Genomic DNA, 25,014 nt, shown 5'->3' with positions numbered 1-25,014 from the left:
TGTTGGGCTCCAAGAGTTTGTCAGGAGGAGTCAAGAGCCTAGTGCCTGTTGGCTGGAGGCAGAGCCCTCCCTGAAGTTCAGCCACTGGAAACACACGTGGAAAGGGAAGGATTTTCATGGGAAAAGCAAATGACACATCCCTAATGCAGCTCTAAAGAGATGAACAAGAGAGGAGCCACAAAACCAAGGGAAAAACCATCTCACTGCCACATCTGCTGTGGACACGAGCAGAGCAAGGTCCCTGAGGAAAGGCAAGGAAATAATCTGTAAATGAGCCTGTGGGAGAAGAGAGAATAGCAAAAGCAGTGATGTAATTCAGCTTTTTCTCTTGAAAATGTCTTCTCTAAAAATAGCCCATGTTGGTCTTTCAACAGTGACACATCGTGAGCTCTGCTCTTTATGGAAAAAAATAAATTCTAGAGATGTAATGGCTCATCTCTGCCCTGTGCCTGTCATCTAAAGGGTAAGATATCTTACATAAAGGAGGATTTTATTCCCCAGCATTAAACCAGCCTCTCTGAGGCTGAATTTAATCAATCAGGAAGGTGGAGACCCATTACCAAGTGCTGCATGGAATAAGGTCTCCAAAAGCCAGGAAGGGCTGTTTTCCAAATGTGCCACTGTCAAAAAGGATCAATGGGATCATCAACAATAAAACTGCAACTCTCATGGAAATCTGCTTTAAACTTACCCACTTTTGGCAGCACTAGCAAGCCCAGACAGTGGAAAAATGTCATTATTTAATTTTAAGGAGAGGACAGTGCATCCAGCTCTCTTCCAGTGCCACAGGGGATCCCTGGCTGCAAGGCATTACTGCCATGCACTCAAAATGCTGCACAAAAAGGTCTTTTCTCCAGGTAAAACCAAAAATTCCAAGAATGGTAGGAACTGCTCAAATAAGCAAATATCCCTCAGCCAGGAGTAAAGAATTGATCTGCTACCCAGGAAGAGAAGAAGAAGTTGCCAAAACCCAGCTGCTGCCCATGTGCATGGAAAAATAAAACAATAAAATAAATTAATTAATTTAAATTATAGAATTATTAAGGTTGGACAGACCTAGGGTATGATCAGATCCAACTGCTAACCATGATCCACCTCAGCTTTTGTGACAAGTCACCACCCCTTTAAGGGAGGAATTAGGGCCAGAGACTGCCACAAAATTGATGTTTGCCAGTGCTGGGAGAAGAGGGAATGGCTTTGGATCTGCAATTTCTGCTGCCACAGCTTGAGTTCAGCACAGCTTTCTGTCTGTGCAGCAATAGCTCTGCAAAGTCAGGCTGGAAATCCCTTCCTGAGGGATTTCCTTTCCCTTCCTGCTGGGCAGAAACCACGTGCACTGCTTGTGAGCAGCCTTCCCTTGTGCTGTGCTCCTGCCTCTGCCATGAGCTCAGTGCAACCATCCAGAAGTGATCCCCTGGTGCACAGTCCCCAAAGGAAATCCTTGTTTTACATGCAGGTGGTTGAGATGCATCAGATCTGCCCCCTCAAACCTCGTGTCTTCCCGGGTTTTGTGTGCTCTAAATGGCTCCTGAGGTATTAAAAAGTCTTTTTGCCCAGCCCCACAACCAAGGTTCTTTGGCTTTGCTTTTCAAGGTTGTTTATTTTCTCTTATCTATGACATTCTTTCTCTGACCTACTGAGATCTGTCCAGCAGGTCGGGTTGTGACACAGTGACCGCCCTTGGGGTGGTGTTGGCTTTTTATACTAAAAACTACCTGTACTTTATTTACAATAATTTTCCAATACCTATCACCTATGTTAGACAGTCTGTCTCTACTCTAAACCAATCCAAAAGTGCCACCATCACAGCAGAAGATGGAGGCCAAGAAGGAGAAGAACAGGACATGCTCAGATTCCTCCATCTTGCCTCTTGAACCCCCATTCTAAATCCCCAAAATTCTACTTTTTCATCCTGTGACAAATTCACTATCATTCTACTCAAACCCTTGTGGCTTGTAACTCCTCACACAAAGTTGGTAATTGTTTCCATGGGCTAAAATCAAAGGCACAGGTGTTTGTGACTCCGTGCCAAGGGCTCTGAGCCCCCTGCCAGTGTCTTGAGCCATCCAGGGCAGCCAGAGGAATGTCCTGGGTTCCAACAATGTCTCACCTGGGAGCTGCTGAATTAGGGCCAAACACCCACAAAAAGTGAAACCATGAAGGAATTCACTCACACACAGATCCCTGCTGGCTGCAGACACACCAAGCAAGCTTTGGGGAAAAGGAAGGAGGGGTGGCAGTGTCACACAGCCACGTGCACACAATATCAGGGAGAAACCAAGGGTGTGGGGATGTGTTGTATTTGCTGGGATCCACAACAAAGGGAGGAATGATGCATTTGACTCCATGTTCTCAGAAGGCTAATTTATTATTTTATAATACTATAGTATATTAAAGAATGCTATACTAAACTATACTAAAGAATACAGAAAGGATGCTTACAAAAGGCTAAAAAGATAATAATTAAAACTCCTGAGTCTTTCCAGAGTCCCAACACAGCTTGGCCCTGATTGCCCAAAGAGTGAAAACAACTCACAGCAGAATCCAATGGAACAATCACCTGTGGGTGAACAATCTCCAAACACATTCCAAAGGAGCAAAACACAGGAGAAGCAAATGAGATAAGAATTGTTTTCCTTTTCTCTGAGGCTTCTCAGCTTCCCAGAAGAAGAATCCTGGGTGAAAAGATTTTCAGAAAATGTGAATGCCACAGTGATGCCATTGGGATGAGGTTGCTGCATCCCCAGCCTTGCCAGCCCAGCCCTGTGCCACCTTCCCTCCCTGGCAGCCCCTGAAGTCACGCACAGAATATTCTGAGTTGGGAGGGAGTTTACCTTCCAGATGGTTATCAGGAGCCCAGCAAGGTCCCCAGGGCCAAACACTGGTGGGTTTAGGGGTGGGGGTGGGGACAGTTCCTCCCAAAACACGTGGCATTGAAAAATACTCTTCCCACACTTCTTTTAACCAGTGTTTCGTAGCAACTGCTTTCAGCAGGGGAGGAGTAGAGGGGAAAACGGGGTCTTGTCACTGGTGCTCTAAATTAAAATTGTTGCTCTAAATTAAACATGCTACACGTGCAGGACACCAGGGAAGTGCCACCAACCAGAGATTGAGCAAACTCTTGCCCCAGAAAATGCAGGGTGCCACCCAGGCAGACCCACTGAAAGCAGCAGGGCAATTGCTGAGCCAGCCTCGAGGATGTGTAATGATGCAGTGTGTGCCAAGTGTCAGAAATTGCCCTTAAGTGTCAGAAATTTCTGTTTGTATTTATTTATTTGCTAAGGGAACTGTTCCCATTACCTGAGCTGCAGTGAAATCTCCACACAGCAAGTTACTGTGTTTAATTATTCATTTCCTGAAGGTAAACAATTCACCTTCCCTTTTCAAATCTCTCCCCTTCCAGAGCAATAAAACCTCTGCGTGCTTTTGTGTGCTTGCCCTGCTTCTCCTGCCTATCCTTTATTTTAAAAACACATATCCCAGTCCTTCTTATCCTAAAGAGGAGCAACTTCTTGTAGACTTTTCACCACAGAATTCATTCCATAAGGAGTTCAGGTGCTGCACAAAGCAACCCCAAAGATACACCCAGAGCAAGGGTCACTGGTAATTTGGTGGAAATTTCTTTCTTGTGGGAATGTGCTGCTGTTCCTAACACAGGGCACCACTATGTGGATTTTTTTACTATTGTTGTTGGTTTTTTGTTTTGGTTTGGTCTTGGTTTTGGTTTTTTGGGGGTTTTTTTGTTAAGGTTGGGATTAAATGTGTGAGATGGCATTTCTTGTTTGGACTCAGATGTTTATTAGTTCTTATTTACATTACAGTCTCATAAAGTGTGAGTTTAATAGTACTTATTTCTAATGAGTTAAAAATGGAGCTGTATATTTTTTATTATATTTTTAAGTATAAATTGTCTAATCAAGAAATGACACAAGTTATTTTTACTTTTAACTTAAAAACTAACTACTCATGGTCTGTAATGCAGATTTTTTTATCTAATTACACAATACTACTTAAGCTCATGAAGAAGAAGGTGAAGAAGGACCAGTTTCTGCTTTAAAACCTCCATTTTGCTTTATATCTATCACTATATTCTAAAACATTCAACTCTTAAGTTTTCCACCCTGTGGTATCACACACTTCTACTCAAACTCCACACCCACAATCCCAGTTCTGTCATTCCATTTTGGAAGCTTCTCCACGGCCTCAGGTCAGTGCAGTGTTCTCTTGGGGGTCAGTGCCTGGCAGCACAGAAATCTGAAATCCTCAGCACCCAGGGCTCCAGCAGTTCACCACTGCTCATTTCTTCTCTTCCAGGTGGGCTGCAAGGCCATGATGGTTTTCTTCCAGTACTGTGTCATGGCCAACTTCTTCTGGCTGCTGGTGGAGGGGTTGTACCTTCACACCCTGCTGGTCATCTCCTTCTTCTCGGAGAGGAAATACTTCTGGTGGTACATCCTGATCGGCTGGGGTGCGTGGCTCCTCCTCCAGGAGGGGATCTTCACTGGTGATTTTAGCAGGAATTTAGCACAGATACCTGGGCACTCAGGTGGGGCAGAGGTGTTGTCCTGGTTTAGGGCAAATTTGGGAGAAAATCTCCAAAAGGGGGCCCCTCCAGCAAGCAAACCCACATGGCCCCTCTCCCCAGCAGTTTGGGAAGGATTCCTCAGAGAGAAGTGGAAGAACCTGTTTATTTAACAGGCACAGCACCCCCAGCACACAGAATGAACAGTACCCGGTGACACCACTCTGGAAAAGAATGACAAATTCAGAGTGTCTCTCTGGGGATGGTCGCTCTGTTATCAGTCCCTCCGGCACTGGGGCAGCTGCTGCCCAGAGTAGGCCCTGGGTAGGCCACAAGGTGCAAACTCTCGGTGTTCCCAGGGCCCAGCCCGGAGCAGGTTCCAGTTGGTCCAAAGAAAGGAAAGGAAAAACAATCCAGGGAAAATTTAGACTGCCTAGCTGAACTAACTAATGAGCAGAAGCAAAAACAGGAGCAATAGCAAAGTGAAAAGCAAAGTAAAAAGCAAAAGCAGCATCATGTACTGCCCTGTGTGCCCCTCCAGCTGTGGGGGAGCAGCTGATAGCAAAACCAAAAAAAAAAAATTTCACTCTTCAGAGCCAATCTTGAAGGCACAGAACATGATATCCAGCATAAACAGAACACAGGAATGGGGATACAGCATCATAACATCACCCTAGCACAGATGTTGTAGGCAGCACTCAGCCCCTCTAAGTCGCAAGAAGGATTTGGGACGGTTGGTGGGTGAGAGTTTGGACATGAGTTCAAAAAGTGCCCAAAAACCCAACTGAGTCCTGGGCTGCATCAAAAGAAACGTGACCAGCAGGTTGAGGGAGGTGATTCTGTCCCTGTGCTCTCCTCATCTGAGATCACCTGCAGAGATGCAGCCGGCCATGGTGTCCCCAAAAAAGAAGGTTGTGGAGCAACTCCAGAGGAGGTCATGGAGCTGCTCCAGGGGCTGGAGCCAGGCTGGGAGAGCTGGGAATGTTCCCGTGGAGAGGAGAAGCTCCAGGGAGAGCTCAGAGCCCCTGGCAGGGCCTGGAGGGGCTCCAGGAGAGCTGGAGAGGGACTGGGGACAAGGGATGGAGGGACAGGACACAGGGAATGACTTCAAACTGACAGAGAGTAGGTTTAGATTGGATATTGGGAAAGAATTCCAAATTTGATATCATGGATTGATCTTAAGTTGTAAGGATGGATCCCAGCAAAGTAGAACTGGATTGAACCTGACACTGAATTCAGGCCAGCCAGCTGCCCTAAGATCCCATCACCTGTGTGCTAATGCTGATAACCTTCTGCTAACTGCATTGGTGATTTCTCCAGCTTAATGCAAATCCAGTCTTAAACACATCAAATAAAATTAAACTAAAATCATATAAGGAAAATAAAAAAATTAAATAAAATAAAATTTTAAAAAATTTAAAAATTCAAATAAAATAAAATAAAATAGCAAAATAAAATTAGAAAAATGGTAAGGAAGAGAGAATTAAGCTCTTCACAAAGCAACTCACCACTGAATTGCTGACTTATGCAAATTAATCCTACCAGATCAACTTCTTTTGTTTCTCCAAAAAGGAAACAGATTTTTTTTCCCTTTTCATACCATGTAGTTGAAGATTTATGTTTAAGTAAGCAAATAACTTTCTACTGCCTGCTCTCAATAGCTGAAGCAGAAATAATTAGAGCAAGGAAGAATATTGAGAAGAAAAGGTAAAATAAAATTGTGCCATGTCCAGGGACATGCCAGGACTCAGGATTTGCTCAATTATCCATGGAGTAACTTCCATTGAAAGTGGCAGGAGCTATGCTTGGCTTCACACTGCAAAGCAGAGATGATTCTCCATGCCCTGGGCAGAAGGAGGGATGATGGCAGCAGGTCTCGTTTCAGTTTCCCAGGTCAGACCTTTGCTAAACTCACCTCGTGCTCCAGATATTCTTTATTTCAGCACTGGAGAGCTGGCAGGTTTTAAAGAAAAATGCATGAAGGTAATGATTTAAATCAAAGGAAATTTCTTGCTCTCCTAATGTGTCCTGAGGTTGCTTGGGTGCAAAAGGGCAATTCCAGAACATGGCAAGTGCTTGAGGGATATTTTGGCCTTTCAGTCATCCATCGTTTTCAAGAGCATCAGGGATGGGTCTGGAATGGATTATGCATGAATTAATAATTTGGATGCACTAATTAGAGTTTTTACTGGTTTTAGTACCATTGCACTTGGAAATCACTGGTAATAACGTGTACACAATCTGTGAGTAACACAGAGCAAAGAGACATGTCTTTCCTGGAGTATTTCCAACCTAAATCCAGTCAAAGATAAGAGAGAGAAAAGAGCCAGCACAAGGATGGGACAAAAACACCCAAATGTGGCAGATCATGGAGTGAGGAGCAGAGGCAGCTTCACCTGTGAATTTGGCACTCCAGGCTCCCTTACAGGGCAAAAGAGTCCAGGGATATTTCATTTTTATTGTTCTAAATCAAGCATTTAATGTAGCTGGATGACCTGTGTGTGAGAAACACACAATTCTGCTCCTTGATGCTGAAAAGAGCCTGTGGTGACCTCCTCAGGCACAGGTGTCCACACTGTAGGTGGCTCAAGTGACCCCTGTTCCTTGCATTTCACCCCTGGAAGGTTTTTCCAGGCACTTCAACAGGAATTTCAGCGTGCTGGGAGCAGTTCCAGAGAGCTGATCTTGCATAGCCACAGGGAGGGAAAGGCAGCGATGGCAGTTTGGCGTGTGAGGGTTGAAAATGTGAAGTATTTCCCCACCCCTGAGGGAAGGCACCCCTCAGTCACTCAGGAGAGGTGCAGAGGGAGGGAGAGCAGCCCTGAGAAAAGAGGCAGATTTTAAATAATCTGGCAATGAAATCAGGGAACCTTTTGATCATGGTTTCTGACAGCAGCACCATCTCTTCTCTCCTCAGGTGCCCCCTCTGTGTTCATCACTGCCTGGACAATTGTCAGGATTTACTTTTTCGATGTTGGGTAAGCCTGTGCACTCAGCTATATTTCCTTTATAAGGAAATTATATCAGTTATATTTTTCTTTATAAATCCTTTAAATGGCCAAGGAAAGTCCTGCAGCCTTAGCAACCCAAAAAACAGCAGTGGCACCTCTCCTCTGCCACCAAGAGCCAGGAAACTCTCCAAGGTCTCCCTGAAATGTCATTTTAAGTTAATCACTCCCCCTCTTTACTTCCCAGTGCCTTGACCAGGATATTTGCAGGGAATTTGTCAGCAGACCTTGATGGCTGCATTTGGCCCCATGCTCAGAGCAGAGCTTTGCAGAATTGACCCTAAACATGCAGGGAATTTATAAACACACCCAATTCTCTCCCACAGGAAAAGGCTAAAAATTCTTTTTTCCCTCTTTTTTCTCAAGCAGATTTTAGGATCTATTCTTCATCCTTTTTAACTTAGCAGCAGCCTTTGATATTTTGTATAAGAAGCAGATAGAGTGCAGCTAAGAAAATGAGACACCACAGTTATCCAAGGATATGTGCAAGTAAAGAGGATTTGATCCCGAAATCCTCATTCTTGCTTTTATTCAAGCAGTCAGACTGCAGTAATTGGAAAGGGGTTTATAGGAAAACACCCCAGAGAGAGGCAGAATCAAGTGCTGATTCTGTCCTCAGTGTGCATTCCCTCACTTCTTGCATTTGCATCCTGGAGTTAAATACATTTTCTCCCATGTATTCTTCCCCTCCAAATGTGTCCTGATTTGCCCCTTTTTCACTACAAGAAGCAGCTCAGATTTCTCACTGCATTTTTGATTTATAGTCACACCAGCACATTTCCTGAGGGCAGCTCACTTCCTTTATGGTTTCACTCTATCTGCATAAAGCTGACCTTATTTACTCTGTTAATAAATAGCCTCTACAATGAGACAGAGACAGGAGCATTTAACCATTCTGGATACCAGTTTTTCTTGCTATATATTCCTGTTAAGCTCCAAAAATTCTTAATAAAAATACAGAATTCTTTGCATTTTCTGGGGGCTTTAAAGCCCTACATTTTTGTGCTGAGTAAAACAGAGCATGAATTTACAGAATGTATTAATACCTTACACAGATTTTTTTTTCATTATCTGGAGAGAAAAATTACAGGAAATAAACCCTAATTAGGTAAGATTTATTAAATAACACTGAGACTTTATTTAAACATTCTAACTCCAAGTGCAAGTGACCTTCATTCAGGCTGTCTCAATTTATTTCAAAAATGAAGTGCACTAGACAAAATTAGGGCCACTTTAATTCTAAATGAAAGGGCAGCACACACCTAACTGGAAGCATCTGTATGTGAGAAATTTGCTCCATCTCCCTGCAGAGTTAGGGCAGATTCAGTCAGTGTAGTCCACAGAGTGCAATTTTTATCACCCTAAAGTTGATGCTTAATATAGGTCTGAGGAACTGTGCCCTAAAAGTGCCTCTCTTCATCTCCTCCTGCCTTCCCTGCCAATATTTGGAATTAGAGGAGCTGAATCTGGGTGAAATTGTCTGCAGTAGGCACCACTAATTCATTCTTACATGAAAGCAGCCCAATTTCCATGAATGCTTTCCTAAAAATGCACCTTCTGTCACCTGGCTGTGCAGATAAAGGTGTCCCAAGCAATATCAGTCATTTCCATGTCAGTCCTTTCCTCTCATTTCCTCCTTGGCTTTAAAATGCAGTCCCAGGTGAGGGGTGGTGTGTGCAGACAGCTCTGGCTTCAGGATGAAATGAATCCCACCCTGGACCCTTTTTTAACTCTTCTAACCCCATCCATAGCTCAGGTGCAGCTTGCTGGATTTATGGGACTAACCCCACCACTGGCTGGTATTTTTTTCAGAAGGATGTGATGGTTTTTTGTTTTTTTTTTTTTTTTTCTGCTGGTGCCAATTGCTCTGTGCTTATCAAACCCCCTCCATCCAGAATGGTGGAGAGCCCTGGTGAATCTTTTCATAGATTTTGATAGATTTTCATGGCTTCCATAGAATTTCCCTGCAGCAGAGCTCAGTGTAGGAGAAATTAAGAAAAATCACCATCCACCCCCATATCCATCCTGCCTAACATCCTCCAGCCCATTTTATGGCCAAGAGGAAAAAAATTGACATTACTTCTGGGATATTTGGTACCTACCAGTGCTCACAGCAAGTTTTGGCAATTCCCAGTCCATACACAAGGTTTAGTCCTCTTCACAACCCAGACTAGCAAAACTGAGCTTTTAGGGAAAAAAGAGAAAGCTACAGACCTGCTTGCTTGTTGTGCTTGATGTTTAAAGTCTGGCTTTGTTTCTTTTTAGGTGCTGGGAGGAAATAGTGGAATCCCCATTCTGGTGGATCATTAAAACTCCTATTTTGGTGTCTATTTTGGTAAAGTATCAGCACATTCTGCTGGCTGCAAAGCCATCTTTAGTCCTAACTGGGGAGGGGTGAAGGGGTGTTGAGAAATGTCCTTAAATGCCCATGGAAAATGCACTGCCAGGTAAAATCACACTGTACAATGAACGTCTGCTTTAAGATAAGGAAATTCCTCCTGTAGATAAGCACCCTTACCTGCAGCATTGACCGCAGGAGGAATTTGAAGGGCCAGTCCACCAGGGTGGAGCTGATTTGATGTAGCTTTGACCACCTCCATCTCCTTGGTGGGGTGGCGACCATGGAGAGATGGAGAAATGTGGTTGGACATCCAGGAAAAGCTCATTTTGCCCCAGGAATCAGTGAATTCCACCAGATGACCCATTCTAGGAGGGGTTCTGTTTCTCTGAGCTGACCAGGATGACTTGTTCAGTTGTAGATGTCAACACTACAAATTAACATGAGTCCTACCATGAATTTCCACTTAGATAAAAAGGGAGTAGATGAATTCCCTCAGGAATTTGCCTCTTTCATGCAGTACAGAGTTGCATTCCAGCTGTGTATTTTTGGAGTAAGTTCTGAGGAAATTTGGCTAATTTCCAGAAAAATCAACAGAAGTGTTTTATTTTCATTCTCTGGATATGATCAATCCTGACCATAGGAACCAGGACACTTCTCAGGATCTCTGGGTCCTTCCATCCTTGTTGAACATTGCTCTGTTGGGCATGGTTCCAAGCCTTAAGATCAAATGAACTGGAGTTAAACTTAGTTTTGAGTTTTCTTAAATGAAGTTAACAATGTGGGAAGGGAAGCAAAAAAGAAAATGCAACCGAAATCAAATCAAATATATCTCTTTTAAACAGAAATCTTTCCTTAGACATCCATCTTATTCCATGTACATTATGACTTTTACAAGAAGACTTTTTTCTGTTTTTCTGTAGCATTTATCATGCAGGAATTCCAGACTGAAAGTTTCAGTAATGACATCTTGCTCTGTTTACCTCGCTGGAAAGAAATATAGTACTTAGATGACACATCTCCAAATATGTATATCATCCTGGAAAGCTATAGATAGCATTTTCCCTTGCCTGAGATAAGCTTTCAGTCAAAAAACACACCTTTTTATTCTCCTCAGATCAATGGGTCTGTATTTTCTTTCGGACAATAAATCTTTTCCTCATTGCCAAACAGAATTTACCCAGCAGTTCCTGATTTTCCTTTAGCAAATATCCTATAAATCTTTCCTAAATGAAGGGCATGATAGCCACTGGCTGATGAACAGCAGGTTTCTCCAGGGGGTAATGCAGCATTTCCTCCAAATCCATGGGAATACAGCTGATATTTTAGTGTAAGGAAGAAATACATATGCAAGATCTGTAAGATCTTTAAGGTACATGAAATATATCTTGTGTACAAGGAAGAAATACATACACGAGATCTATAGGATCTTTAAGGTTCAGGAGATATATCTTGTGTACAAGGTGTTAAACACTGAGAACACATTGATTATTTTGATTACATTCTAGGGATAAAAAGTAATCTAAACAACTCTCCAATATCCTGATTCCTGTATTTTCTGCCATGGAATTCCAAGGTTATACCAGGCCCATATACACACTCCACTCTGCTCTTGACCTCTCCAAGCCAACACAGTCAGAATTTAATTGTTTCATTCTTGCCTTTCTTGCAGCAGCTTGTGTGTTATCAATGATCATTAGTGTTGTTGGTCTAGATAATGCTGGTTTCGGGCTAATAAATTTCACTTCCCACCAAATCAGACACACAAACCATTTTTTAAGGAAATAAATACAAACAGAAACTGTGATAAATTGCTCAAAGTAGGTAAGAAGTGATTAAGCAGTGCATCATAACCAAGAAATGCAATGGATATCCAATCACTCATAGGCTTTGAAAAAAGTGTCTGTTTGAGAGATGGGCTTCAGTCTGTTTTATTCATCTATTGTTGTGATAAGTGTAGGAATTGCTGGAAGAAATCTTATCATCTATTTTTGCAGGGAATCAGATTGGCTGGTTTAACACAATCCCTTCCAGCTGCTGAGCCTCTAAAAACCAGAATCATTTGCACATTCACTGACCATGAAAGGATAAAGAAAGAGGTTGTGTGCCAAACCGTAGCTGAACTAAGTCCCCAGAAATCTGTCATTGCTTTTCTGTTTGTGTTGCATGAGTAACAGGATGACTCAACAGAGAGGACCTTAAAAGAAGCAGATTTGCATTCAGTTTGTGCCATCAGGACATTCCCATTCCTAGCTCTACACCTTTGTTATTAAATAAGGTTCACGTTGCTTGAGTACATTGGTGGGGCACTGTGAGATTCTGGGGTGAAAAGAACCATCTAAAACCTGGGTATCAGCCAGGCTGCTCTGGTCTAACATCCCAGGAGGGAACATTCCCTGCTGCCTTGGTGAGGTCTGTCCCTTGCTGCACAAGAAAGAACATGGCAAATATGATGCCTTGGAGTGGCTTCCTGAAACAGAGGCTAGACAACATTAAGAGAATAAAAGTGGGTATTTATTAAAGGCCTTCAAAGGTTCACCTTGGGCAGTCAGAAACCTCTGAGAGGGGCTACACCCAGGATGGATGATGGTCATGAGTTTTTTATACAGTTACAAGTTTGGTCCATTTACATACCAGGGATTATACTGATGTCTTAAACAGCTGGAAAGGACGCTAGGCAGAGTTAAGGGGAATAAAGAGGATATTTACTGAAGAGCCTTCAAAAGTCACACCCTGGCAGTACTGAAGCCACAGTCATGGCCCTGCCCAGATGGCTCCAAGATGGAAGCAAAAGAGGGCTTGGTCACAAGATCTCATATTTTTATAAGTTCTGGCTCATTTGTATTTTGGAGTTAATTGTCCAGCCACAGCTCCAGCCCATAAAGTCCCATCCTCCTTTTTCTCTCTTCAGCCCACGTTGTTTATGCTCTTGGGCCTGAGATTTGGATCATATGTCCTTGGTCCCCAGCTAGACAAGGAATTGTTTTGTCTGCCTACACTGTGAAGAGAGCCCACCATCCCCTAATATGAAACCCAGACCCACACACTAAAGCAGCACAGAACCTGAAAAAATAAAAAAAAAAAAAAACACCAAAAAAACCCTAAAACCCAAGGCATCAAATCCTCCAATTACAGCTTCAGGTAATGAAGTCATATATCCCCAGTCTGCTCACTTCTGTTTATACTTTTGAGGGCCTGAGACAGTCAGGTGTCCCTGAGTTTCAGACCAGAGAGGAATTGTTTTATCTGAATAAAACAGCAGACCAGCAGCTGATAGGCTATGGAGTTTTAGATCTATACCCTAAAGCAGTACAGGATCTGAAAGACATAAAACCTGAATCCTATGGCAACAAATAGGATTGAGCAGAGGCCTGCTGGAGTGGATCCTGCCCAGCCATAGCACTGAGAAATTCTCTCTGGTGATGGTGAATTATTCATTTCATCTGCCTAGAGAGATTCTCACATTTATGGAAGGAAATGCCAATTTTTGACCGGCTTTGGTTTGGTTTGGTTTGGTTTGGTTTGGTTTCCCTGGCTCACCACGCTCAGCAGATGGCCCCATGCCACTGCCTTAAATCGGCCTTTGCTGGGTTCAGGGTGTCCCCAGCAGGCTGCTGGGTCCCAGATAGCACAGTCCTGTTCGGGAGACTGTCTGAGTTCCTAGGCAGTTCTCAGCCACAGGCAACCTTAGCAAGCTGTCCTGGTTTAGGGCAAATTTGGGAGAGAATCTCCAAAGGGGACCCTTCCAGAAAGCAAACCCACAGGGCCCCTCTCCCCAACAGTTTGGGAAGGATTCCTTGGAGAGGAGTAGAAAGAACCTGTTTATTTAACAGGCACAGCACCCCCAGCACACAAAATGAACAATACTGGATGGCACCACTCTGTCACTGCTCTGAAAAAGATGACAAATTCAGAAAGTCTTTCTTGGTGGTGGTCACTCTGTTATCAGTCCCTCCGGCACTGGGGCAGCTGCAGCAGCCACAAGGTGCAAATTATTGGTGTTCCCAGGTCCCAGTCCGGAGCAGGTTTGGTCCAAAAAAGGAAAGGAAAAACAGTCCAGGAAGGAATTTGGACTGTTTAGCTAAACTAGCTAATGAGCAGAAGCAAGAGCAAGCAGAAGCAAAGCAGAAGCAAGAGTGAGAGCAAAGCAAAAAGCAAAAGCAGCACTATGTACTGCCCTGTCTGTGTGTCCCACCAGCCGTGGGGGAGCAGCTGATAAGAAACCAAAACAAAACATTCACTCTTTAGAGCCAGTCTTGAAGGCACAGAACATAATATCCAGCATAACCAGAACACATGGATGGGGATACAAGCGTCATAACATCACCCTAGGACACAAGCTGAAGCGAGATCATCTCTTTAGTGACTATCAGCTCTTTGTGATTTCAGCCCTTCAGCTTGCTGGGTGCCACAGCAGGCAGATGCAGGGAGAGAGAGGAGAAGGCCATTTGGAGTTCCACAGAGATGTCTTTATTGGTTCTTCTGAGAAGGGTTCCAGTGACAGCTCTTCTGCCAGAACCAGGCTAAACCAGCCCTTTATATAGGGTACAGGGGGATCAGAAAGGGCCCAATGGCAGGGGTTAAAGGAAAGGGACCTGCAGGCTTACAGAGAGATAAACAGGGGTTCCAAAAGGCAGAAAAGGGTCTTTCTAGGCTATTCACAACTCTTGACATTTCCTATCTTTAGGTCTCTGCACACCACAGGGCCCTTGCAGACCCAGGGCCTGCTATACCGCCTTGCCAGTGACCTACAGGGTTACAGAGAGACAAACAGGGGTTCCAAAAGGCAGAAAGGGGTCTTTTTAGCCCATTCACCATGACTTGGCATTTCCTATCTTTAGGCTTCTAGACCCAGGGCCTGCTACACCGCCTGGCGAGCCGCCGGGCGCCGCGCGCGGCTCCTCCCGCGCGCGCTCCAGGACGTCGTGCAAAGCTGTGCTCTATGGGCTTGACATCATCATACTTGGGATGTATGACACGAAGTCCCAAGCAGGCTGATGTCAGGCCCAAGATGCCATCATCCTGTGTCGGTTTTCCATGTGCTCCCTGCCCCAGAGAAGGGGCTCTCTCTGCTCATGGCTTGTTAAACGGCAGCTCCTTCCATGGCAAAAATCATTCCAGTGAGAGGAGTTTTGCTTTAGTGATGGGCTCTTTTCCCTGGAGGAGAATGCTGATGTTTTACCCCTCTCTTCCCGTCTCCACAGGTGAACTTCATCCTCTTCATCTGCATCATCCGTATCTTAGTCCAGAAGCTGCATTCCCCAGATGTTGGGCACAATGAAACCAGCCAATATTCGTAAGTCCCAGACCTTCCCAACCCTATCCTAAAAGTGTTTTTTGGGAAACCTGCCTGACTGCTTGATAATTCTTCATTGCATCTTGTTTCATGATTGCATCTGTCTGCACTGATCAAAATCAATTAATTTTAATTGCTTAAAGCAGATTAGAAATCAGGAGATGGAGCATTTACTAAAAGAGCTGGTCAGGTTTTATGTCAGTTTGTGGCAGGTGAGATGGATTTCTCCTGGGATTAATGATGAAGAAATGAGAGTAATAATAATGATCATGAAGCCAAATATAATTTTTCTTTGAATATTTAATATTTATTTGATTCTGAAGGCAGAAAGACCCTCATGTAAAACAAAAAGTTGCTCTCCACAGTATAAAGCCTTTTTTTCCTGATCCTCATTTTTAAAAAAGAAGAGATCTAGAAAATTACCATTCAGTAGGATCTGTGACAAATTTTCCTCATCCTAAAAGAGATCTCTAAACAAGATTGGATTAACTCAATACATTTCTCTTCTCTGTTGAGAAAGATCACTGGCTTAGAAGTTTTACTTGACTTAATACTTTTATTCCAAGGATATGAGGTTGACCTTAATGGGGCTTTATACAATGAACAACATGCAAGAGAGATCAACATCTCTCTCAGTGGCCAAGGCTGGTCTCAGCTGCAGTATTTTAGGAGTGAAAGAAATGTCTATCTGCATAGATTTATTCTGGCTTCAATACAAATAAAATAAAAGTCCAGACCAGGTTATTTTTTACTCTTCCCACTGTTCTGGCTCTGCTTTTCAGCTATCCTTGATATTTATTAAATGTTTCATAGAAAAGAATTCAATAAAAGAGTCCAGTGTCTGCATGGTCGCTGCTTGTAAATCTTTGTCTTCTGAGGGAGCTGTGCTTTTGGGTACCGTGAAGAATCTCAGTTCATCTTCCTGCAGGATGGAAAAAAGTAACAATATGTTCCTTAAATCCTGCCCAGCCTCAGTACTGAGACTTTCTCTCTGGTGATGGTGAATTATTCATTTCATCTACCTCAAGAGATTATCAGATTTATGAAAGGAAATGCCAGTTTTTGACTTTAATTTTCCTGGCAGCAACCAAAGCCAATTACCTATTTTTCTGTCATCACAACACACCTACATTACCAGACCCTGTGCTTTCTACCACCTGCCCTTCTGGATTTCCAGTTGGGAATTTTATCTTCACACCCCAGGTTTACAGCAGGTGTATAGATTAAATCAGCATATTTAAAAAATTTCTAGTACTGAGCATTGTCCTGGCACTGCCAGCTTCTGTCACCTCAGCAGAAGTGCTGCCAACATGCACCTGATGAGTTGTGCCCAGATTATCTCAGAGGTCATGCTGGGCTTTGGGTTCAGGACACATTTTCCAGTGAGGTGGAGCTGCCAGGAAAGCTCTTTTTGCCTTGTAAACACACGTAGGGCGTGCTGGTAAAACACAGAGCTCCCCTCACTGACCTGCTCTACAGGGGCTTCTGCTGAAGGACAACTGATCCTGACATCCACAGATCCTCACCTTCCTTCACCACCTGCAAAGATGGCTCAGTTCCCCTAGGGAATGAATCAGTTGTTCACTTCACAAAATTATAGAATCCCACAACATTTTGGGTTGGGAGGGGCCTTAAAGCTCATCTAACCTCCTGCCATGGGTAGGGACACCTTCCTCTATCCCAGGTTGCTCCTTCCAACCTGGCCCTAAAATTTTAGGTTTCCAAGCCACATTAGGTGCTTTAGGACACTTCCAATCCTTGCATGGACCTGTCACACAGGACATAGGACCTATGGGACACTTGTCCCCTTTTACAATGGCACCTGGCCACCAGCCACATCTGGAAAACTCTGTTGACTGAATTCAGTGCAGCAGGTACAAGACACCACACTTTCCAAGGAAAACAAATACTAATTGTCTGAAATTTAAGTTTAGATCCCACCAAAGTGAGTTCTCAGTGTGGTCCCAAGAATTTTACTTTTAGGCAGAAATCTGTGGAGACTTCTGGGGTTTGACTGCAGGATCCAACAATTCTTAGCAGAAAACTGCTGCTGAAATGCTGAGGGAGCTGGGGGTGTTTAGCCTGGAGAAGAGGAGGCTCAGGGTGACCCTATTGCTCACCACAACTCCCTGAAAGGAGGTTGGAGCCATGTGGGGATCAGGCTCTTCTCCCAGGCAACAAGTGACAGGATGAGAGGAAATGGCCTCAAGTTGTGCCTGGAGATGTTCAGGTTGGACATCAGGAGGAGTTCCTTCACCAGAAGGGTTGTGAAGCATTGGAAGGGGCTGCCCAGGGAGGCTGTGGGCTCCCCATCCCTGGAGGTGTCCAAGGAAGGCCTGGAGGTGGCATTCAGAGCTCTGGGCTGGGGACAAGGTGGGGATCAGTTGGACTCAATGGTCTGGGAGGCTTTTCCCAACCAAATGACTCTGTGATTCTGTGTGCATTCCTCCTGCCAAATCTGAGATAAATCTGTTTTAAACTAACAGCATCCTGGATAGCTCATTTGCATTTCTCCTTCCTTCTCATGTGTATTTTATATTGTTTATTTTCTACACACACAGCCTGCTGACAGCACTGTTCAACTCCATAAGGTCTGAGCTTAGCTGCAGGCTGGAAGTTCAGGTGTGCTGCTGACTCCCTCATTAATGCTGCAGGCAGGGAACTGGGCTTTCATGTGCTGGAAGCTGTAAAAACAAGTCTCCCCAAGCAGTTTTCTGGAAATGACAGGGACATGCGCAAGAGTGGGACAGCAATATTTCAGGCAAATGGAATTTGTCTTCTGCCACAGAAAACTGGAGCAAAATTCATCTCTCCATTCTGTCCATGTCTGTGGATCAATATTGTCATTAAATTCTTCTGAGTAACTTTTCCATTATGATTTCAAGGAGCATGACTGAAATGTTGGTTCACTCTTGCCCAGTCCCAAGGACAGGAGCAGGTTCATGCAGGTTAATGGACACATGTTCTCCTAAAATTACCTGTCACCAGGTGTGACAAGTCAGACAGTGAAGGTCTGGGATGTGCTGGGAATCAGAGTAATGAAGGTTTTGAGAATCCATGGTTTCCAGCAGATTTAACCAATTTCAGACAATCCCCCAAGCAGTTCTGCCTCCTGCACAGCCAGGCTGGAGCTTCCTGGGAGAAATGACACTGGGACTGGGTGATGATTTTCCTGTGTGCAGTGTTTACGTGGTGGAGTCTTTAAAAAAAAAATCACAGAGCCCTTTTCTTGATGGCAAAATAAAATCTAAAACTCAGTACCTGGTGAAGCTCAGTGTTGGGAGCAGGAGAGTGGTGTGAGGTGTGCAAATTGAAGGAGAAGGCTCAAGTTTTGTCATTTATGTCCTTTTCATCACCACAGTCCAGCCAGGAGGGGAAATATTGTAATTAAGGGCCCAGTATTGTCTGCAATGATCAGATGAAATTTTCTCTTCCCACTGGAAGTTGCAAACAGCATCTCTGTCAATGTGGGACACAAAGGTAGCACCACATCTCCTCCTCTAGGCTGATGTTCCACAGAGAACTCTGATTTTGGATCCCCATGAGCAGGGATGTGCCTGCTAGTGAGGGATGTGAGAAAGGCAAACTCCTGTAAAGTTCCTCATCTCCCTGCAGGCCCTCATTTTGCTGGGATGAGCCACAGCCTCCAATCACAGCCTTATTGTTGAGAGGAGAGCCAGGGAGAGCCACAGAGGGGCTCTGGGAGGCACAGGGATGAGCATCCTCTGCACAGAGCTGCCACATCAGCCTCCCAGTAGGCTCCTGCAGGTGCCAAATTATTACAGCGACCTGTGTGGGTCGCTGCTGGTGAGAGAGAGATGGTGAATTTTGTTTCTTGAATTAGAAGGCTTGATTTATTAATATATGATATAATACATTATAGTTATACTAATAGAATATAGAGAGAGGTTTTGCAGAGCAGCTAGGCTAGCTAAGAATAGATAGAAAAGAATTCTATAACAAAGTTGTGTTTAGGGATTCAGTTTTTTATCTTGCACTGATGATTGGCTTTTAATGATAAACATAGAAAATGAGTTAATCAAGGTGAATCTTATTGCATTCTACAGCAGCTGATAATAATTGTTTACCTTCTCTTCGGGGGCCTCTGGCTTCTTGAAGACGCAGAAATCTGAAAGAAAGGATTTCTGTGGAGAAATGTCTGCGACACCAAATAAATGAAGATGGCCTGAGAGGTCTGAGCCTAATAAGGCTTTGGAGGTGGAGGGGTTGCAGGTGGAAAAATTAATATTTCCAACATCCCATTTATTTTATTATATTATTCCAAAATAATATTATATTATTCCAAATCCCATAGATTTATTCCATCCAGAAGCCTCTGAGAGAGGAGGAGATATCACAAGATAGGAGTGACCAAGGGAGACAAAACCCCCACAAGCATCCTTAGACCCTTGATTTCATTTTCTTTCTGCCAGCTACTTTTCAAATAATGATTACATTTAATACATTATCATCTCTTCCTAATTAAACCCCTGATTACCCAGCATGATGCCATTAAGCACTAATACTGTTCATCCCCCTCCTTTGGAGACATTCATTGTGCGGTAGCCTGTCATTATTCCCAGCTAAACATACCATTTTCCTCCCAGAAGCTGTAATTTTCAGAAATCCCAGGCAAACAAAGACATTGGTAGATGATGATTTAGCTTGTGGAGATGAAAAAAAGATCTCTGGTGGGCGGAGAAGAAGAGAGGAGGGAGAAAGAAATACCTCCAGTGGAGCTACTGGGAATAAAAATGTCACATTTTATGGTGCCACCAGGTCTGAGATCACCAGCCATCTGCAGTCTGTGGGACAGGGAGAAATAATAAATTTTCAAGGTTTATTTCAGGGCTCAGCTGCAGGATTCCTCAACCTCTTACCCTCTTCCCTCTCCCCTGGTGGCTCATGTTTGTCTTTCCAACAGGAGGCTGGCCAAGTCCACTCTGCTGCTGATCCCTCTCTTTGGCATTCACTACATCATGTTTGCTTTCTTCCCTGACAATTTCAAAGCAGAAGTGAAGCTGGTCTTTGAGCTCGTGGTTGGGTCATTCCAGGTAAGCCACCATTTGGGTCACCAGGTTTGTCAGCGGGAGAAATGCAAAGAGCTGTACAGGGGTTTTTTTCTGGACATGCCCCATATTGCTCTTGTACCTTTGTGGAAAATCTACTCACTCCAGCCTGGCCAGGATGAAAGATAAATTTATGTTTTGCCTTCCAGAAGGAGATTATCTTCCCTCATTTTAGGAAATTAAAAGAAAATGTTCCTGTCTACATTGATGTCTCTGTGTTTTTTCATACTTTAAGGAGAAAAATAAACAATTCAGTTCTGTTTTAGTATCACTGACATGTCCAAAGCCAGGGTGGATGGGGCTCCGAGCAGCAAGTTTCATTCAGTGGTAAATTATTAACAACCCTGTCTGCATCATTATCACTGCACATCTGGCACCTGGAAGTGTTCCAAAACTGTGCGGATGTGGCACTTGGGGACACGGGCCAGTGGTGGACTTGGCTGTGCTGAGGGAGTGGTTGGGCTTGATGACCTCAGAGGTCTTTTCCAACCTGAACAACTCTGTGGTTGTGTGATCTCTCCTTTGGGAGATGAATGGATCTACACTCTGTCTGCAGTGCTAAAATCCTGTTTTCTCCTTTCCCCAGGGGTTTGTGGTGGCTGTGCTGTACTGCTTTCTCAATGGAGAGGTGAGACCAGACCATCAGAGTTTTTTTGGTTAATGTTTGCAGCTAGAACAGAATGAATGCATGTGGAGAGTGGTATCAGAAGGCTGATTAATTACTTTATTATACTAGATTATTCTGTACTACATTACACTATATTACATTACATCTAAACTGAATCTACACAAGCACTCAACTCAACTGCACAGCATCTCCTGACTGTCAGTGACAGTCCCAACACACACACCTGGATCCAATTGGTCAATTAATCAAAACACACCAGAACCCAATTACCAGTTCCCTTCAGGTAAAAAATCTTCCACAGTGCATTCCACTTGTGAACAAGAGGAGCAGAAATTGAGATAAGAATTGATCTTTCTTTCTCTGAGGTTCCTCGCTGCGATTCCCAGAAATATCCTTGGGAAGTTGTGCCTTGCTTTTCTCTGTGAAGAGAAATGTGACCACACACAGTGTCAAGTTGCATCAAGGGAAATTTAGGTTGGGTATTAAGAAAAAGTGATAAAATATTGATGAAGTTCTGGAATGGCTGTCCAGGGAGGTGGTGCAGTCCCCATCCCTGGGTGTGTTTAACAAAGCCTGGATGTGGCACTGGGTGCCTGGGTTTAGCTGAGCTGTTGGGGCTGGGTTGGACTCGATGACCTTGAAGGTCTCTTCCAACCTGGTCCCTCTGTGAATTCTGTGAAACACCAAGTGATGCCCTGTGCTGCCTTTCCTCTTTCCCATGCCCAGGTGCAAGCCGAGCTCAAGAGGAAGTGGCGGAGGTGGCACCTGGAGCGGTTCCTGGGCTCGGACATGAAGTACCACCACCCTTCCCTGGGCAGCAACGGCACCAACTTCAGCACCCAGATCTCCATGCTGACCAAGTGCTCGCCAAAGACGCGCCGCTGCTCCGGCTTCCAGGCCGAGTTCTCCCTGGTGTGAGAGGCTGCCCAGGCACTGAGCATCCCAAACTGAGACACGAGGATCCCCGGGAATCAGTGATCCCATGAGAAACCCCTGTGAATTGACCTGCTCCACATGAGCCAACAGAGGACACACAACTGGAAGAGCCGCTGGCGTCCAGGATGAGATTGGACGAGCCAAGAGGCAGAGGAACGCTTTTGCTCTTCCTCTTTTCAGGCCTTTCACTCTTCAGTTTCAAGCCCTCAGGGACTGATAACTCTGAGGAATTGTCCAACTTAAGCTTCAGTTTCAAGCCCTCAGGGATTGATAACTCTGAGGAATTGTCCAACTTGCTTGAGGACAGCCTGGGAGATGCTGGTGTGACATAAATAATGAAGTACTGGGGGTAAGGGAGGGAGAGCCTCAGTCCTTGGTGGCTTTACCAGAACTGGCATCTCTCAGACAAATTGCACTTTTTTTCTAAAAAAATGAGCCAGTAAAGGAGAGACAGAGGCAGGAAGCAGGAAAAAAAAAAAAAAAACACCAAACATATGAATGTGCCAAAATTCCTGTGGATAAGAGGTGATGATGCAGCACCAAAGACGGTGCTGGGGACATGGGGAGAAGGGACAGGAGGAACGTGAGCAGGAAGGGAGAGGCCAGCACATGGCCCCCACATTTTACACAGGTGGAGATGAAGCTGCAGCACCAGGAGAGCCCCTCAGAGGATGCCCCAGTGTGTTCTGCTATTTCCCCACCACCCTTGGGAGCAGAAGCTTTCCAGGAACCCTGTGGAAGAGCAGATCACTGAGAAGGAGCAGCATGAGGACTGTGTTGGTGACATGGTGTTTTGCTTGATTGTGTTCCATGAACAGGAAACTCGATTTGCATGTATAAAAAGCAGGGCCAGATGCCAAAAGCAGAGCACGGCTGTGTTTTTTTCATTCTCTTTAAGTTGTCCCATAGATCTCGGTGCATGGATGCACCCAGGCTCATTAGGGATCAGGGGGAAATAATTGGGCTGTAATTCATTTGCACTTGCTTAGCACACATTGTCAGGAAAGGGAAGTACAGGGCCCTGTAATCCTTAATTGAGTCAGAGCTGCCATAAGGAGCCACTCTCCAGATGAAAAAAAATGAGTGTCACAGCAGCAGGTGAAATTGCTTTCATCAGGACAAGGTTGTCTCAGCACACAACTGGCACTCCAGGAGGGAGGAAGGAGTGCAGGAGCTATTAAATGGATTTCTTCTTCAGCTTTTCTGGGAAACTTTCATCCTATGTGAAGGCATTGCTAGATATTTAAGATGTGTGTGTGCATTTTACCTTTTTTCTGAAGGCCTTTTAGTTTCCACACAGGGGCAACTCCTACTTGAAGAATGCACATGGATTCCATTAAAACCAAGGGAGAATTTTTTTTTTAATTCTTGTTTTTGTGGTGGAGAGGCAAATGAGAAATGTTAAAGCCCAGTCCTGCTCATTTGAGGCAACCCCAGAGTCCCAAACTCAAAATACAGGGATACAGATGCTCATGTCTGTGCCCCACTCAACTGCATCAAGTGGGGTTGAAAAAGTTTTATGCTGAGGGTGAGAAATCCCTGCCCAGCTCATGAGCACCCTCAGTAATTGGGCTACTGCCATCCTACTAAAACATGTCCTTGTGAAGGAGTGTCTGGGTCACCAACACAGACACCTGGAGAGGGAGGTGAGCTCCTCTTTTAGAGCTCAGAGATCTCAGTTTCTCTGCTTTATTTCTCCACAATGAAATGAAAGTTCAATGGAGGGAAGCACCTGCAGCCTGGCGGGGCTGGGGGTTATTGGCCCTAAGCAAAGGATGCCAACAAACCACACTGAGCCCAGGAGGAGAACTTGCAGATCCAGCTCCTTTCTGAGTCCTGGCAGGGCAGTGTTCCATCCATAACCATTCCCAGAGCCTGTTATCAGCTCAGCTGGGTTCTCCCAAAGTATTCATCCAGGTGTAGGACTGATAACAGTGTGGTGGGCTGCAGTCATGAGGAACTGTGATCCACCACGGGCAAAGGTGCAGTCCTGAGTCTGCAGGGAGCCAGCTCAGACCTGTCACATGGCTACCCAGCCTGTAGGTCCTAAAACATCAGGAAGACATGAAAATTCCTGGAATTACAGTGCTGGTGATCCCAGGCTGGCCAGGTGTGAGCCAGCTTTGTTATGGCTACTTTGCACTGAGCCCACATCAACAGTGAGGATCCAACTCTGACGTGCCATGAGATCACCAAAATGCAGCTCACTGATTCCCAAAATGCAGAGAAAACAAGAGGATGCTCCAATTTTTCCCACTTTTCTTGAATTGAAGCCTTTATGCCTTGACACCCCTCAAACAATATCCCATTAAAATCCAGAAGGTTCTCAAAAGCAAGAACCTTTGAAGTGGTCCTGAGCAGAGTTCAAGAAAAATTTGTATGATGCTCTCAGGCATTTTGTGTGGCTTTTGGGGTTGTCCTGTGGAGGACCAGGAGTTGGACTCGATGATCCTTGTGGCTCCCTTCTAACTCAGGATATTCTGTGATTCTCTTTGTGTTTGGTGCTTGTGCTGCTCTGCTGAGCTTTTTCAGACCTGGATTAGGACTCACCCAGCAAACACTGGAGAAATCCCCCCAGTACCACCACTTCTGCTGCTGTGCCTGGTTCAAAGCAAGGATTTGACTTCATTTTTCCAGGCGAATGACTAACTTCAAAGAAGCCCAGAAGAAGCAAGGGAAAATTCAGTCTCAGCTCCCAAATTGTTCCACTTGGTGTAAAATGCTTTGTCTTACTGGTTCAGAGTTCTGAAGCAATGTCAGTCTGGGAAAGATTGGATCCATCAGGCTGCAAAGCCATTCTCCCTGTTCATCTGCCATGGTAAATATTTATACCCAACAAAACTGATGGGCTGCAGAGGAGAGACTGCCCAGTCTTGGGAATGCATCCACTGAGGTGTGAACTGGAATTTCAGGTGCCAGCCAAGCAGCAGAGGAGCTGGAGCACAGAGCTGTGGAGCAGAAGTGCAGCACCACTGCCAGCAGCCTCCTTTGTGGGATGTGAGGGAATCCCTTCCCATCTGTTCCAGGCCTGTGAGCCATCCTGTGAGACACACTGAGCATTTTCCCTCTGCTCTTCCCTTTCCTCTCCTTGTGCTCCCTTTCCCTCTCCATTTGCAGGAAATTTGTGTGTTTGCAGTATTTTTTGTGTTCCAGCCCTGTGCTAACCCAAGCCAGCACCAGCCATATGCCAAAGACAGCCAGGAAAGGTTTGCCTTTT

The 25,014-nt window shown here is 44.6% G+C and overlaps 1 protein-coding gene across 1 annotated transcript in view; it reads left to right on the top strand.

Annotated features, from left to right (window-relative positions):
• VIPR1 (vasoactive intestinal peptide receptor 1) overlaps nucleotides 1–21,864 on the top strand; it is a 69,884-nt gene extending 48,020 nt beyond the window's left edge. Inside the window, exons 6-12 of the mRNA XM_058817830.1 lie at nucleotides 4,315–4,468; nucleotides 7,440–7,500; nucleotides 9,796–9,865; nucleotides 15,073–15,164; nucleotides 20,089–20,218; nucleotides 20,820–20,861; nucleotides 21,588–21,864. Of these exons, the coding sequence (XP_058673813.1) occupies nucleotides 4,315–4,468; nucleotides 7,440–7,500; nucleotides 9,796–9,865; nucleotides 15,073–15,164; nucleotides 20,089–20,218; nucleotides 20,820–20,861; nucleotides 21,588–21,779 (741 nt within the window). The 3' untranslated portion in view covers nucleotides 21,780–21,864. The remainder of the gene's footprint in view (nucleotides 1–4,314; nucleotides 4,469–7,439; nucleotides 7,501–9,795; nucleotides 9,866–15,072; nucleotides 15,165–20,088; nucleotides 20,219–20,819; nucleotides 20,862–21,587) is intronic.
• Nucleotides 21,865–25,014: the final 3,150 nt, after the last annotated feature.

Source organism: Ammospiza caudacuta, chromosome 1 (assembly GCF_027887145.1).
Source record: "Ammospiza caudacuta isolate bAmmCau1 chromosome 1, bAmmCau1.pri, whole genome shotgun sequence".
Taxonomy (NCBI): Eukaryota; Metazoa; Chordata; class Aves; order Passeriformes; family Passerellidae; genus Ammospiza; species Ammospiza caudacuta.
Note: the sequence above shows the minus strand (reverse complement) of the source record. Positions and strands in the feature narration are given on the sequence as shown.